Raw genomic sequence first — 14,723 nt, 5'->3', positions numbered from 1 at the left:
CATTTTTGCTCCACCTCCGTTTTTGGATGGGGTGGAGTCACGTCTCTGACGCAGTACAGCATCTTAATGAGACATGCTACCCACACACAATCAAAACAAACGTTTATTTTTCTTTCTTTTTTTTTTAAACACCGAATATACCAAAATGGGCAAAACGACATTGGTAATTTTCGTAAAATTTCAGTATTGTTAAATTCTCGGTTTATTGCCTAGGTCTAATACAATTGATCTTCCATCACAGAAATAATGGCAGTCGTCGGTGCATTTCAGAGTTATGTGTACAGTTTGCTGTGCTGTGCTCTGCATGGAGCAACCTGTTTACACTGCATGGATATGGCACACCCACATATTATGTGATGTTTTATTCTGGGTGTTTTAAGTATCCAACCTCTTTTCATCATGCGTTTCTTTAAAATGTATTTCTTCGAACTTTTAAGTGTTAGTATTAGTGTTTGTGTTAGTGTGATAGGAGCAGTATCTTTGTATTTGTGCTTTACTAAACAGCATCTTAAGTCACTAATAATCACATTTACCAGAAGAAAAAAACACATTTTATTATATGTTGTAGTTGTTTTTGTTTTGTCTTTTCATAAAACTACATTTAGAATCCCAATAATGTGGATGTGTTCCTCTTTTAGATTAGTCCATACAACCTGACCAATATGAACAGGTAAAAATGCAACAAGCAGTGGGATATATAGGTGAGATAAAGCAGACCTAACTTAATCTATTTTCTTGTGTGTCCACATCATAGGTTATGCTTAGCATTGTAGAAGCTCGGGTTCCAAGAAATAAAATGTAACCTGATGCAGTTCCCATTAATGTGTCTCATGAGGGTCTCACCACTGCAGTGCTTGCACAGTAATTATTAGAGCCACAAGCTCTTTGCAGCAGTTTTTTACATAAATTGTGTTAAGCGTCTGTTTTTGAGTCCAACCAAAAGTAAACATCAACATTAACCATATGGAAATGTTTTTCTTTGCTATCTGCATTATGAATCTTCAATTAGCTTTAAAAGCAGAAGCACACGGTGAAGGGCAGGATTTTTTTTGTGTGTTTTTGTTTTGTTTTTTATTATTATTGGCTGCTCCAGAATTCTGTTTTCATTTAAGTAAACAATGATCCTGGCATTCTTTTTGTGGTATACCACAGTTTGCTTCAAACAGGCCATACTGTTTAAAAACACAAAACAAAACAAAAAAAACAACAGCCATCATCTGATTAAATAGCAACGGGATACTGTGAACAGATCCTGGAAAGGGGAATTAGGTACAGAAATGAACATTTCTGTGGTTACATGAAGTCAGATCTGTAACCACCATGAGTGAGGATCATGGGTTTGATCCGCTCTTTGTGTTGTAGTCCTGTAGAATGGACATGGAATTTGTTACACTGAAACATGTACTGAATAGAAATATTAGTTACAGATACAGTCAGCCTAATTTTGTCAGTGATTGTAAGTTTGAACAACTAATTTTCGGAGGTTTGGCCTGAATTCTTCAGGACATGTTGATACTTTTTGTATTTTGACAGTACATAGATTCCCTTGATGCGAGCTGTAAATCTGTCTGGGTGTTGGCATCCCAAGCAATATTTCACTTAGAGGTAAGTTGCAAATGCTCAATCCAGTAAAAAAAAACGAATTCATCCTCCAGATCTCTTCCAGTGTACAATCAGATCAGCAGTCTGGACAAGTAAATACTAAAACATGAAAATCCATTTCTGACTTTGCTTTTGTCTAAAATACAGACCGTCTCCCAAACTGCAGCATGTTATTGTTGCAACACAAATAGTTTATGTTTCATATGACCTGCCGTTGAAGCAACATAATGGAGAGAAACCAGATGAGAAACATATTAAAAAGAGAAGAAATATCTTATTTCATCACAACCTACAAATGCCTCATTCTACTAAATTATGCTTCAAGTCTTCACACAATGAGAATATAGATAATGTGACCCCAACAGTATTGATACATACAAAACTTTTTTATGGCACTAAATAAAGTTAATATAGTTCCATTCCCTAAAAATACCATCATTATTCCATAATATAAAACTTCACTTTGATATAAGGCCCATAATAACCACTAAAATCAAAGTGCTTTTGAAGTCCTTTGCACTTGAAGTGTTTTGTTAATGTTGCTTTATGTAAGCAGTATTAACTTTCTTAAAGCTTTATTGCCCATTAGGAGCTGAACATTAAGCACTTTTTGTTTGTATGGTTCAGATATTGCAAAGTTTCACTAACCTGAAGGAGTCGTGGCCCAGTTGGATCAGCCCGTCACTTTGCTGTCAGCATGCACCAGATCTTTGGTAGATTAGAAGTGAGGGATTTAGGTGCCACTGGCATATTTCATAAGTCACTTTCAAAGCATATGTATTTAAATGTCAGACAGAACTGCACGCACTCGAGTTTGACATTTCTTTCACTGTGGGGATGTTGTAGATGTGTGTGAGTGAGAGAGGTGCTGCTTTTTTTTTTTTTTTTTTTAACGAGCTGGATCACATTTCATGGAGAATCTGGGTCATAATTGGATTTCTTTATTTGCATCAGTTTATCTTTTTATCCCAAGATTAGATAATCAGGACGTTCATGGAATAAATGCCCTTATTAGTGAAAATGCATCAACAAAATTATCATTTTATGCATCTTGGAGCACGATCTGTATCACAAATCAAACAGATTTGTGGTCCCCACTGGTTCCATTTGTTGTTTTGCTGCGTGTAGCTCCCTGATTTCTGGTTAACATACTCGTACTACAAAATGCTGTCTGCAACAAAGGGCTGCGGGAAGATTCAGCAGTGCATTTTGACCTCAGCCTGAAGGATGGAGGCGGTGGTGGGTGTGTTTGTGTGTGCGAGGCTGTCGAACCCAGCTGGTGAGCCTGTGATGAGGCCAGGACCTGCGTGGATCTCACTCCTTTGTTTTGCGCTGTCGGGGCTGTGAACCATATGCCGGAGGACAGCAGCTCAATCTGCTGCAATTAGACCTCCCACCAAGCTGCAGCAGTGGCAGGACGAGCAGGACGACGGCGTAGCGTGGCCACAGCGTGTGTTCCAGTGCTGCGGCTGGAGTGAATGGCAACAGCTGCGTAGATGTGGCTCTGGTTAATGGAAGCTAGGGGAAGCCCGGAGAGGTCAGAGGTGTGGCCACATCTACCCTAACACACGGTTTTCATTTGTTTTGTCTGCCTACGTCGTAACACCTAGCACTCATTCAGGTTGTAATAAGCATTAAACTGCAGAATATTGACTTTGCCCTTAAAAGCTAATTGTGAAAATGATGTTGGTTAACCATCCATTAATAATTCAGGAAATACGAAAAGAGGTTTTTAACCAGTGTGTTAGTACAGTAAAATGGTCTTCAGTGTGGGGAAAAAGTGGAAAATATGGATGGATTCTGTGAATCATTGAAACTCGTTAGATCTTCAAGGATATTTCTTTCCTCCTCAGTGATGAATCCCCTCAAGGGTGAAATTCGCACTTAGTGTATCAAACTTTTTCATCTGTAAAGCAAGCAGACTGCTATTTTTAACCTTTAAGTCTTCCAAAAAAAAGAAAGCTGCTCTGAATACGCCTTTTAATCAGCTCCCCAAAGAAAGCTACAGACCTGCGAAAAGCCTCTCCCATTCTGCAGCTTTGGAATGAAGTTCAGCTCACCTCCGGATTGCAGTGCTTTGTTTAGCTGTTAGGTTTGCCTTCTCTGCCACGGCGAGGCTGCCATGCAGGAGCGCAGAGGCAGGAGAGGGAAAGGAGGTAATTAAACAGCTCTTAATTTCTTCACGTCACACTCTGCCAGCCTCACCTTGCTGCTCTCTCGCATCCTCCCACAGCCACATCAGCTGGTCTCTGAGGCTCTGCTGAACCGATTTCAGTATCCACACTTCGACATATCCGGCTGCTTGTAAAACAACAGTCAGCTCTGTTACCTCAAAGCTATCCGATTTGTAAATTGTTGTTCTTAGCAACTTTTTCACAGGCCTGGTAATCCCGTGAGAGGATGTGAGGTCGGCCCAGAAGGTAAAAACTCTGTGAGAGTCGGTGCTGAAGCAGATTGTTGAGCTATGTAATCGTCTTTCGGAAATATGAACCTTATCAGACCAAATCCGTGCCTGAGTAATTGCCTTTGCTAATTCCCTTCCCCCATCTCCCGGTGCATTGTTCTCAGCGGGACCCTAATTCTGGGGTCCATTAAGGTCATCTCCTAATGTGTACGATGATGCTGAGTACTGGAAATGAAGCAACACATTTAGCAGACCGGTTCACCCCCCCCCCCGCTGCGCAGATTGATGGCTCTGCCATCCATTAGAAGTCGCGCGAGGTGGAGTCACGGTGAGATCAAATAAGTGGAGGTCTGGAAGTGCTGTTTTGGCTTTGACAGGCAGCATATTGCTTCTATTAATTATCACTCAGCCAGCAATCTGCTTATGCAAACTGATTACCCAGACTAAAATAAAAGCATCATTAAGCAGGTGAATTTTTCATGACATTCAATGCTTTTGTGTGTGTGTGTTTCTGTTGGAGAGAAAACTTGGATGCGTGTACTTTTAATGGCTTAACTTTAATGTGTTCCTTGGGGAGAGATCAAAACATTTCATTAAACATCAATGACAGACATCACTTTATATTCACATATACATAACCATAAACCCTTAATACCAGACGGCATATGAGAGATATTTAATCCAAAAGCTCCACTGTTTTTCACATATTTTGTGAAGTCTTTATATAAAGCTTTCAATTATCATTTCATTTGTACTGATGGTTTTGGAACATTGCATATTTTATCAATTGATTTTGTCAATATCATTTATAATACCTTTCTTTTAGTAGAACGACCAGCCTCTTCTTTTTTTTATCATAATTTATCCCCTTCAACCTCCATCGTTACCTGATGTTGCCCTGATGTTTACACCATTGTGTACACATAATAGAAGTATTAATACTGGTGATCAGACATATTGTTTATTTGTCTCAATGCTTATTGGGCTATTGCTTACTTTTGTGCAAAAGTAGAGTTTCCATGTATTTATACTAGTTTTCATTGTTCTCACAAATATTTACTTTCCTTAACCTTATCAGGACATTTTGGGTTATTTTAGTTTTGGCAAAGTGGAATTATGGAGTTTGTTGGTGGGTTTTCTTGTCTCTTTTTTTTTGCAATATCGTGGTGCTCAGGCTAAAATTCAAGCTATGTCGGTGGGATATGCTACATGATGGTATAGAGGTTTTTCTTCAAAACTGGGTTTTCGGTTTATCCGGGGCTCCTTTTATCCAGAGCGTGTGCATGCTGTCATCGGTCTCTCTGCTCTTGTCCTGGAATGGACAGGTGCTTTGCTCTTTCACTTCACCTCCATCTGACCTGAACTCTGGTTACAGAAGATGTAAGACAAGATGGATGGATGGATGGATGTTTTCAATGGGTTGATGTACAACAGATGTAAAAAGACTGAACTTTTATTGGAGATGAGAAGTAACTTGACCACAGAGACGTGTGACATCCGTGAAAGGAAAAGCTACTTGGAAAATGTTTCAGAATCAGATAACCTTGATGACAAATGAAGACATTCCATATTCACAACTCTACTTTAGAGAAATATCTGAATTTCTTGGGTGGGAAAACATCTTTCAAATGGTGAATCTTGCTTTCAGGTGCACAGGAAGATAAAGAAAAAACTTTTAATCGGTCTCTTTAAATAATATTAAATGAAGAATTTCTCAACTTTTGCAGCCTCTGATAATGACCGTTTTTACACAGAGTAAGCTGAAGTGATGGTATGCGAGTTATAACAAATGTACCCAGCAAAGGGAGGAACGTGTTTTATGGGATCAAATGCAAGCTTTCGTAGAACTGTAAAAATATTGTGAGCTGAAGTCTGGCTTTGGTGAAAATGGTCGATGGTTTTCCAACTCTTCACAAGTTTAGGATCTCACTAAACATTTATTTCCACCAAGATTTTGAAGTCCTGCATTATAAAAAAAATTACAACTGGGGGGGGAAAAAAAGCAAATACTAATTACAGACTCTGATTTAATTTCCTACTCACATGTATAGTTGAGATTGTTGAAGAGACGCTGGTAAGGTTATTGGATCATGGACTGACTTTTTCTTCTTCTTTCTGTGTTTTGTTGGTCAATAAAAGAAATGGAAGATGTGTGTGAATGTGCACTTGCACCCTCTCGAAGAATATGGGAAGAAAGCCGAATCACTGAGAGACATACATTTCTCAATGCTACAAAATGCTATTATTGTTTATTTTATAGAGGATTATTGGAAGAGCAATTTAAAGTTTTGTCTTTAAATGCAGTCTTTACATTGCGTCACGTCTTGGCCGTGTCCTCGTTTTCACGCCGCGGCTCCTCCAAACTGATGCAGTCTGTAACAGAGCAGACAATAACAAATTACAAGTACAATACCAAAAAGAAAATAGGGGAGGGCAAAAAATATATATATTTGCAGGAAAACGGCAACAGGATCAGAATCCAGAGGCAATAAACAAACCAGAAAATCCACAAACAGGTTCTTATAATAGACGAGCAGCACAACAACAAATCTTATCCACACAAGTGAATGCATTTATATTTGGTTTACTCTTCCAATAAGATCAAGGAAATTTAAACTGAGAGGAGCAGCTTCTTCTGAAAACTAAACCCATTAAAAAAAGTGTCCTTTTTCACATTTTCTCTTAAAATATAGTATCATGAACTGCTGAAATCAGTTATTTTTAGTTGTGGCAAAAAAAAACTGATGTCTCATTGACTACTGAGTATAGATGAAACATAAGGCAGAACACAGTGTTTTGTAACTATATTTTAATGAGCAGAACAGCAGAAAACTCAAGAGATGAGGGAGGGATTGTATTATCCACAATGACCATCGAACAGAAAGACTGAACTCTTTATTAAGTGTTAGTGTTCATATTCACATTTCTTCTGGGTTTCTCAAGTTAGTCATCCTCAATATATTACATCCACAGAATACATGAATAAACATTATTGTGAAGCACCGAGTTTCGTGCTGTTTGTAAAAGATTTTTGTAATTTCTGAAAACGCAGACGATATTTAAATGTCCTCTACACTTATATAAATGCTATGCACTGGTCCTATTCTCTCATAATAGTAGAAACATAACTGCATTTTTTGTTTTGAAAACTCACTTCATACAGCCAGTGCAGTAAGAAATATTGAATTTGATCACATGTACTGTACACATAAAACAGGAGTACCTGGCTGCATGTGAGTTTTTAATGTATTATACGATGTGTCTCATGAGTCACATATAGATTCATAATTTTGCCTAAAAAACTTTACATCAAAGTATATGGCGACTCAGTGCCTTTGGGTTTTGCAGAATGTTTTACAGTCTGCCAATGAGAACTGTATTCAGTTTAGAGGACAGTTCATAAGTGGTAAATTGTCACAGATTTTGTTTTCAGTCTTACTCTTTTCAACACTTTTTTTTTACATATAAATTTTCCCTTTTGCAACTTTGCATTTCCAGTAAATGACCTTCTACCTTCATTTTTAGGATCTTCTACATTAGTCCACATGGAGGAAGGAAAAAAAACCTCATGGCTCGTGTTTGATTCTCAGCACACGCAGAGATGGTGTTGTAGCTGCTGGCGTAATAATTGACTAAAGCATTGCAGGGATTCACTTCAGATCTTAAGAAATAGCCTTTGGGCTACCTGCCTAGGTACCTGCCTTAGGCCGAGTTGCCCCCTCATAGTTTACCCAAGCAGTGAAGAAACAAGTGTTTACATCACACAATGGGGTATCATTTCATATGGGTATGACTTTTTGTCATAAAGAATCAGAGATAGAGCCAAGTTGCAGCATATTCTTAAATCAACATCAGTTACATTCAGTAGAGGATTTCTAGGTTTTTATGGTTTCAGAGTTACAAGAAAGATGTACTGTATATTGTTGGTTGCACAACTCAAACGGATGTCACCCTAGACTTGTGTTTATCCATGTTTAAGACAATGTATCTATCTGCCCAGCACAGTAGCCCATCACTATGTCGCCACACAGTAAGCTAAACCCAGTGGCCAAATAAAATCTAAATTTACACCGATTGTTTGTGTTCTTAAGTAGAAATAGCAGGCACAGGGACAATATCCACAGTCTTCACACAGATGGGCCCTGATTCAAACTGAACCCCTCTTAATGACATGCAATGAGGCTCACCACTGCACTACCATGCCACCAAGATCACAGAGCATCTCAAATACCATGAAGATTCAGGATACATTTTAAAAAGTAGGTTTTGATTAGTTGTTGTTGTTGTTACTTCATTCCAGATAAGGTACAAAAATACAGACATATAAAAAAAGAAAATATATTTTAATTCATCCATATATGCCGGATATACACATACATACGTACGTACATACGTACGTACATACATACGTACATACATACATATATACATACACACATACATACACAGTATTGTAATATATTGTATTTTTTTAACATTTTCTTTTATTTTGTAATTAATTATGTTGTTATATATAATACTATAATATAGACAGTAGTGTACATGCATACTTATATACATACAGGTTAGGTTATGTTATAGAAGCAGGGTTTGGATTAAATAAGCTGTAAACTGCTGTTTCCTCAGTCTTTCAGACATTATTTATGTGCTTGTGTGTGAGTGGCTGTATATACACAATAGCTGCAGGGATATTGCTTCATTTCTATATGTGTACCATATACAATATTAATCTGTATATGCCGGTACGTACAAAAAATGTATCTATGTCTCAAATGGATTATAGTCTAATTATCATCTTTCTTCTGAGTGAAGGATTTTACAAAGCCAAAAAAAATACATGTGATATCCAATCTAGATTTTCAAAAAGTATGACAACACAGTTTTTTTTTTTAAGAAATACACAATACTAAACAGTTAAACAATCTATTGCGTGATGAAGTTCATAATATCAACTATTATCACATATTACCATGTACAGTAAAAAAGAGTCACAATTGGACTACTTTATGTGGCGTCTTCACATCCAATCCAATCCAGTATTGAAATGTTTTACATTTTGCTTTTTGTTGGCAACCTTCAGAGACATCGATTAGCAGAATGTGTGCGAGTTGTTGGCATAGATTGCTGGTTGCTTTATTTTTTTCTTTTTCTTTATTTTTTTCTCCCTTTCTCTGATTTTCTCCTGAGTCTGCCCGAACCAGTCAGCATTACGTACGTCATGGTGGACTGATTGTTGGCTGTGAGCCACCAGTGCCATTGACTGGCTGAATGTCCTCAGCTGTTGCGTGAAGTGCATCCCCTGCTGAGCCTTTTTAGGGGATTGAGTTATAAATGTAACCCCAAAGGAGAAGTGTACTTCCATGCTGGCTTGTATCATTTGGATTTGGGAGTCTTGGGGATATGTAATGTTATGCCTTGTTGTATTGATTCAGTCTGTTTATTTTCTTTTTCATATCAGAGATGTGTTATCTTGCGCTGTCTCATACCACATTGGATATTCAGTAATCACGTTATCGACAGGATGATTCTTTTTTTTAAATACAACTTTTTTTTTTAAAAACGAATGTAATTATGCTATGAAGTTAGTCCATTCTGTCGTCGGACCTGTAGACTGAGAAAGACAAACATTCACATTTACAGGCAACCTTAGAGATATGGATCACCGTGAACTGTGCCGATAGAGAAATCTCTCACACAGAAAGGCCCCCAAATGAGGGATTTTCTTACTTGGACTGCCAACTTCTACACTGATCCACCTAATCCCTGCCTATTCCATTTAGTAATACCAACCTGTTCTATGTAAAACATCAGTCTAGCATCTATTCTGTTGACGGGCCCCAACCAGAAATTAAGAAGCAGCTGGAGGATGGAATGTTAAACACAACAATGGCTGAAGATGGCTGAAGTCACTAAAACTAGAGCACTATGACTCAGTGGTGGACTGATGATAGACAGACTTCTTAAAATCTTAATACTAATATTTGCTCCAATGGGGAATTCAGACTCTTTAATTCGACGAGCCATATATCGGGCTATAACTTCATCTGATGAATCATGTATGGGCCAAATAACTTTGATTCCCTTGAACTGACAGTGATACACTAAACTTATCCTTACTGTATCGTTCATAAAGATGTAACCCTGTAGGCTAACCTCGGGGCATCCAGGCGGAGGTGTGATATTCCGCAGTTAAAGTTTTAGTCGGTCTTCTATGAGTCCTGTGATTTTGAGAGCAAGGGGGGATAACAGTCAGATTTCGAGGTCTTGTGAATGAAGCTCTTAATTTCTATTCTCTGTGTCGGGCAATCAGAGCTTTTGGGGAGATAAAAAGCTGCTTAATGGGTCACTGGTTATTCTAGAAGAACAAAGACTGAACCCCCAAAGAATTTGGCTGTCTGCAGAGCTATACAAATGTCTGCTCTGTCCTTCTATCTCTCTCTCTGCCTTGCTAAATGAATCCAGTTGCTTCACACAATTCTCTCTGCTCCGACTTTGTCCGCAGGCATTATGTCTATTCTGTCAGCTTCAAGTGTACCCTAAATATGATGATATGGTACATACTCTGCTCTGAGCTCCTGTTCTCTCTCTCTCTCTCTCTCTCCAGCCTTCCTTTTGTTCACCTGTACCATGTGCTCCTGTAGATTAGAGTTGGCATTTGCTTCCTGAACACCTCAGGTGAATACAGTAAGCGCGGGTCCGTGTACCGAGTCGAGGCCAACCTAAGGTTAACAGAATGCAGACTTGAGTCGAGCCACCAAGGAACTCTAAGCTTGCTTGGCTCGACACGCTGGCTCTCCATATTTTTGCAAATCTAAATCTCCAAGCTCCAGGTTTTTGTCTTGCTTCACAGAGTCAGACAAGGAGTTTTGGAGGCTTTTTCTTTTCATGTTCCAGCCGAACATGGAGGGATGGTGATTTAATAGCCCACAGCCTCTTTTGGTGTCTTTCCACACTCAGAGTTTGATTGGCGGCTCGGGGACTCAGGCAGTATTACCATAGTTATCTCACTACACCACACACCTAAAAGCATTCAAAGCTTCCTGAGCTGTCTGTCATGCCTCTTAATTTTTCACCATAAGCAGATGAGTTGAGAAATACCTGAACAGGGTCAATTTGTGACACAGGCTTAGAGCTGAAAGGTCATATTGGTGACTGTTGCTTGGGCTCTTTGAAAAACCCCTTTGCTAAAAAATTGTTCGGTCACCTTCACACAAATCTGTGTCTATAATTGAATATGACCTTAACACGTTTGACCAATCAAACAGAGGTATTTGTCACGAAGAGAGGAGGCAGTTTACCTAAAACTGATTTACACATCAAGCATGCCTGGAGCCATCATACTTCAATACAGTTTGCCTCAAGCCACAACATTGTTAGGATTCTGCCTCCTTGACTCAATTAGTATACATTCCTACATTTACTAAATGCACATGTTTTTCTATCTATTGATCCATCAAAATGCCTCATCTAACTTAGGGTCACCGGGGCCTTCAGCCAATCCCAACGGACAACGAGTGACGAGCAGGTTACACCCTGGAACTGGTCACCAGTCCTTCAATGGTCAAACATAGAGAATCAAAAAATCACATACATTTATACCTACATTCAAATTAGAGACACTACTTCACATACGACTCATGAAAGAGTTGGATGATAATGGTAGTAATTCCTTGAATTGCAATAGTAAATTTCTCCACTGTGATATCAATAAAGGCATATCTTATCTTATCTTATCTTAATAGGTTCTCACCCAGCTCTGCTCAGTCTCTGAACTTAGATATCATACATTTCCTTGCAGAGGTCAAATATACAGCAAACATATATCATGGGAAGACTCAGACTCAGAGTCTTGTCTTGCTGATGCACTCCCTCTCAGAAATTCACCCACAGGGAAAGCCTGTGGCACAATTTGCACATCACTGATCTTAGTGGTAGCCTTTGGCCTTTGTTCTGCTGTTTCATTAGTATTATTTTTCTAATTTGTCTAGGTTTTCCACCGCAAGGTAATTTCTTGGCGTTTCCTTTGCTTTCCAGTTATCATCTTCCTCTTTGTCTCTTTCAGAGTCTCATGGGATGGATCTGTTTGCGGTTGCAGTCCATGAGTTCGGTCACGCCATCGGTCTGGTCCACACGTCAGCCATCGAGTCCATCATGCGGCCATACTACCAGGGTCCTGTGGGAGACCCTCTGAAATATGATTTACCTTATGAGGACAAAGTCCGCGTCTGGCAGCTTTACGGTATGAGGACACACGCGGTCAACTTAAGTGTGTGTGTTGAATTTTGAAGAGGAATGTAAATTGGTTGCATTTCTATTGTTGAAGCTGCCTGGGGTGATTCTACATGAACACACACACACACAAAACTGCATTTTATTAGCGCTGATGACATTGAAAAATGAAATAAAGTGGCAGGCAATAATGAAAGGCACCTTAGCAACATGAAAGCCACAGTATGTGTGAAGTTAATGTCACTGCTGTTGGCATTATTTATCTGCTATTCCTCTGTGCACATGTTTCTCATTGGTATTATCCAATAACATACATGACATGTAAGCCATGCAGCACACACTGGCTAAATTGGTGCTTTACCCAAAGCTTCAGAATAGCAACTTCATGTCAAGCACGCTTCAGCCCCTTTGTGACGTCTGATCAATGCAGTTTAATGGTCCATGATTTACAGAAACCTCCTCCGCTGACCGTGACTCACCATCCTCAGCTGTAATTATTATGTGTGTGTCTCTTGGTGCAGTGGTGAAACACCCGTTTGTTAGTGGCAGCTTGGGAGGTGTAATATACGGATACCTCCTTTTCCCAGAGGCAGCAATTGATGAGCCCTGTAGAGCAAGGTTATTGATTTAATGAAGACATGGACGGAGTTAATTGGACCTTGTTATGGCATGTGACTTTATCACACCTTTCCCTCATGGTGGAAGTGGCAGTGTGAAGAGAGAGAAAGGAGATGAGTCACACGAGGGAGAGAGGGAAGTCCAGGAGTAAATGATGAGGTGATGTATTTTGAATCAAAGCAAAATGAAGTGAGAACTGGGACAGACTGAAAGGGGGAGAACGTTTTGAAAAATATTCACTAATGTATTGCAAAAAAGGGGAATAAATTAGTAGGATTGTTATTATGCTTTTTGTGTTTTTGCTTTTCATTGAGCCTTTTTCATTTGATCTCTTATATCTCAGGTGTTAGAGACTCGGTGTCCCACACAAATCAACCAGGCAGCTCCTCTCAGACAGCAGAGCCCCCCGTCCTGCTGGACCTTCCTGAAAACAGGTCCAACATCCTGTAAGTACAACATCAAACACCTTTCCTGTCTTAACAGATATAATAATAATAACATTAATGGTAATGATGATGATGATGATAATAAAATGTGTTTTTCAACCTCTTTATTAAATACAATTCTATATTCTAATATCAGTCACTGTAAGACTGTTAAGTATTATGCCTCTAAAAAGGTAATCATGTCAGTTTTTGTCCTTTTGTGGTTGAAGTTTGTTGGGTTGAAATGTAGAGAAATGTTTGTTATATTTTTTTTCCCATTCCATTATTATGCATTAAAAGTAATAACATTAAGCACAATTATCACCTTTCTGAGCCTGTCAACACAACTTCAAACGATTTCAAGAGACCTAGAACTTCTTGTTGCGTTGGATACGACACAGCCAATCGGTAGATTTCAAAATGAGGAGAGAGCACCAATTTTTCCTTTTTTAAGAAGGAATTAATTAACAAAACATAATTAAAACAAAATGAATTAACTTGCCCCTTTTATTAAAATACAGAGGAAACTCATGGCACATCGCATTAATTTGTTTTGGGGGATTTTTTCAGTTTAGTTAGCAGATATAGAATACTAATATACCTCTGCAACACTACAAATAGATGCCTTGTATTTGTGTTTCAGCATAAATTATGTAGTAAGAGATAGATAGATTTTTAATCATATAATGATGCTCTTTGATGAGTTAATGTACATCGTACAGGTGGTATTTGTTGCATTCATCATACTGTGCTGCATCTCCTCACTTAGAGAATTCAGTTTATTCCAATGGTACCTTGTGTGGTGGCATAATTACATTGTGATAGCTTTTTAAGCTTATTGCTTTCTCCTTGCTTCCACTGAGACAACGTGTAATGAATCTATGCATGAGCGCAAAGCTCTTTTTGTGTGTGTAAAAAGAAGTGTTTTCTTTTTTGGAGCTTGATATGAAGTCGTGAAGCACCAACAAAGCAAATTAGCCAAGAGTCGTAGAGTGAGCTTGGGAGCCAGCCCATCTAATTAACTAATTCCCTAAAGAAAGTTGGGCAGCTATCAGCTGGTAGTTTTTCTTTCTTTTTTTTCCAGGTTCATGAGCGTAATTATAAAAAAAAAGATTTGTGCATTTATGCATTTTGAGCATGCGTTTGTGCTCAAACGCCCAAACGCCCAACCCACAGGGATGCTTTCACCTTAAAGCATCCCTGAAGAGATCCAACAAAAAAAAACTAATAGAAGAAGAAAACATATTTTCATCCTGAATGTTTCTAATTCAAAACCCTTTCTTAAATGACACACATGCATGCAGAGACCTGAGGTGTTTGGTAAAGCTAAACAGTGGTGGGATTTTTAGCCACCGTCGTGCCACAATTTTAGACTTTAACTAACTTAAAAAAAAACTAAAAAGTGAGATGAGGCCTGACAAGGGCACCAGTGCTGACCACTGGGC

The 14,723-nt window shown here is 38.7% G+C and overlaps 1 protein-coding gene across 1 annotated transcript in view; it reads left to right on the top strand.

The window, feature by feature from the left end:
* Nucleotides 1-14,723, top strand: part of LOC308140103 (matrix metalloproteinase-17-like) — a 54,589-nt gene that overhangs the window by 25,311 nt on the left and 14,555 nt on the right. Inside the window, exons 4-5 of the mRNA XM_080509773.1 lie at nt 12,069-12,245; nt 13,197-13,299. Coding sequence (XP_080365899.1) covers nt 12,069-12,245; nt 13,197-13,299 — 280 coding nt within the window. The remainder of the gene's footprint in view (nt 1-12,068; nt 12,246-13,196; nt 13,300-14,723) is intronic.

Source organism: Blennius ocellaris, assembly GCF_963422515.1.
Source record: "Blennius ocellaris genome assembly, chromosome: 15".
Taxonomy (NCBI): Eukaryota; Metazoa; Chordata; class Actinopteri; order Blenniiformes; family Blenniidae; genus Blennius; species Blennius ocellaris.
Note: the sequence above shows the minus strand (reverse complement) of the source record. Positions and strands in the feature narration are given on the sequence as shown.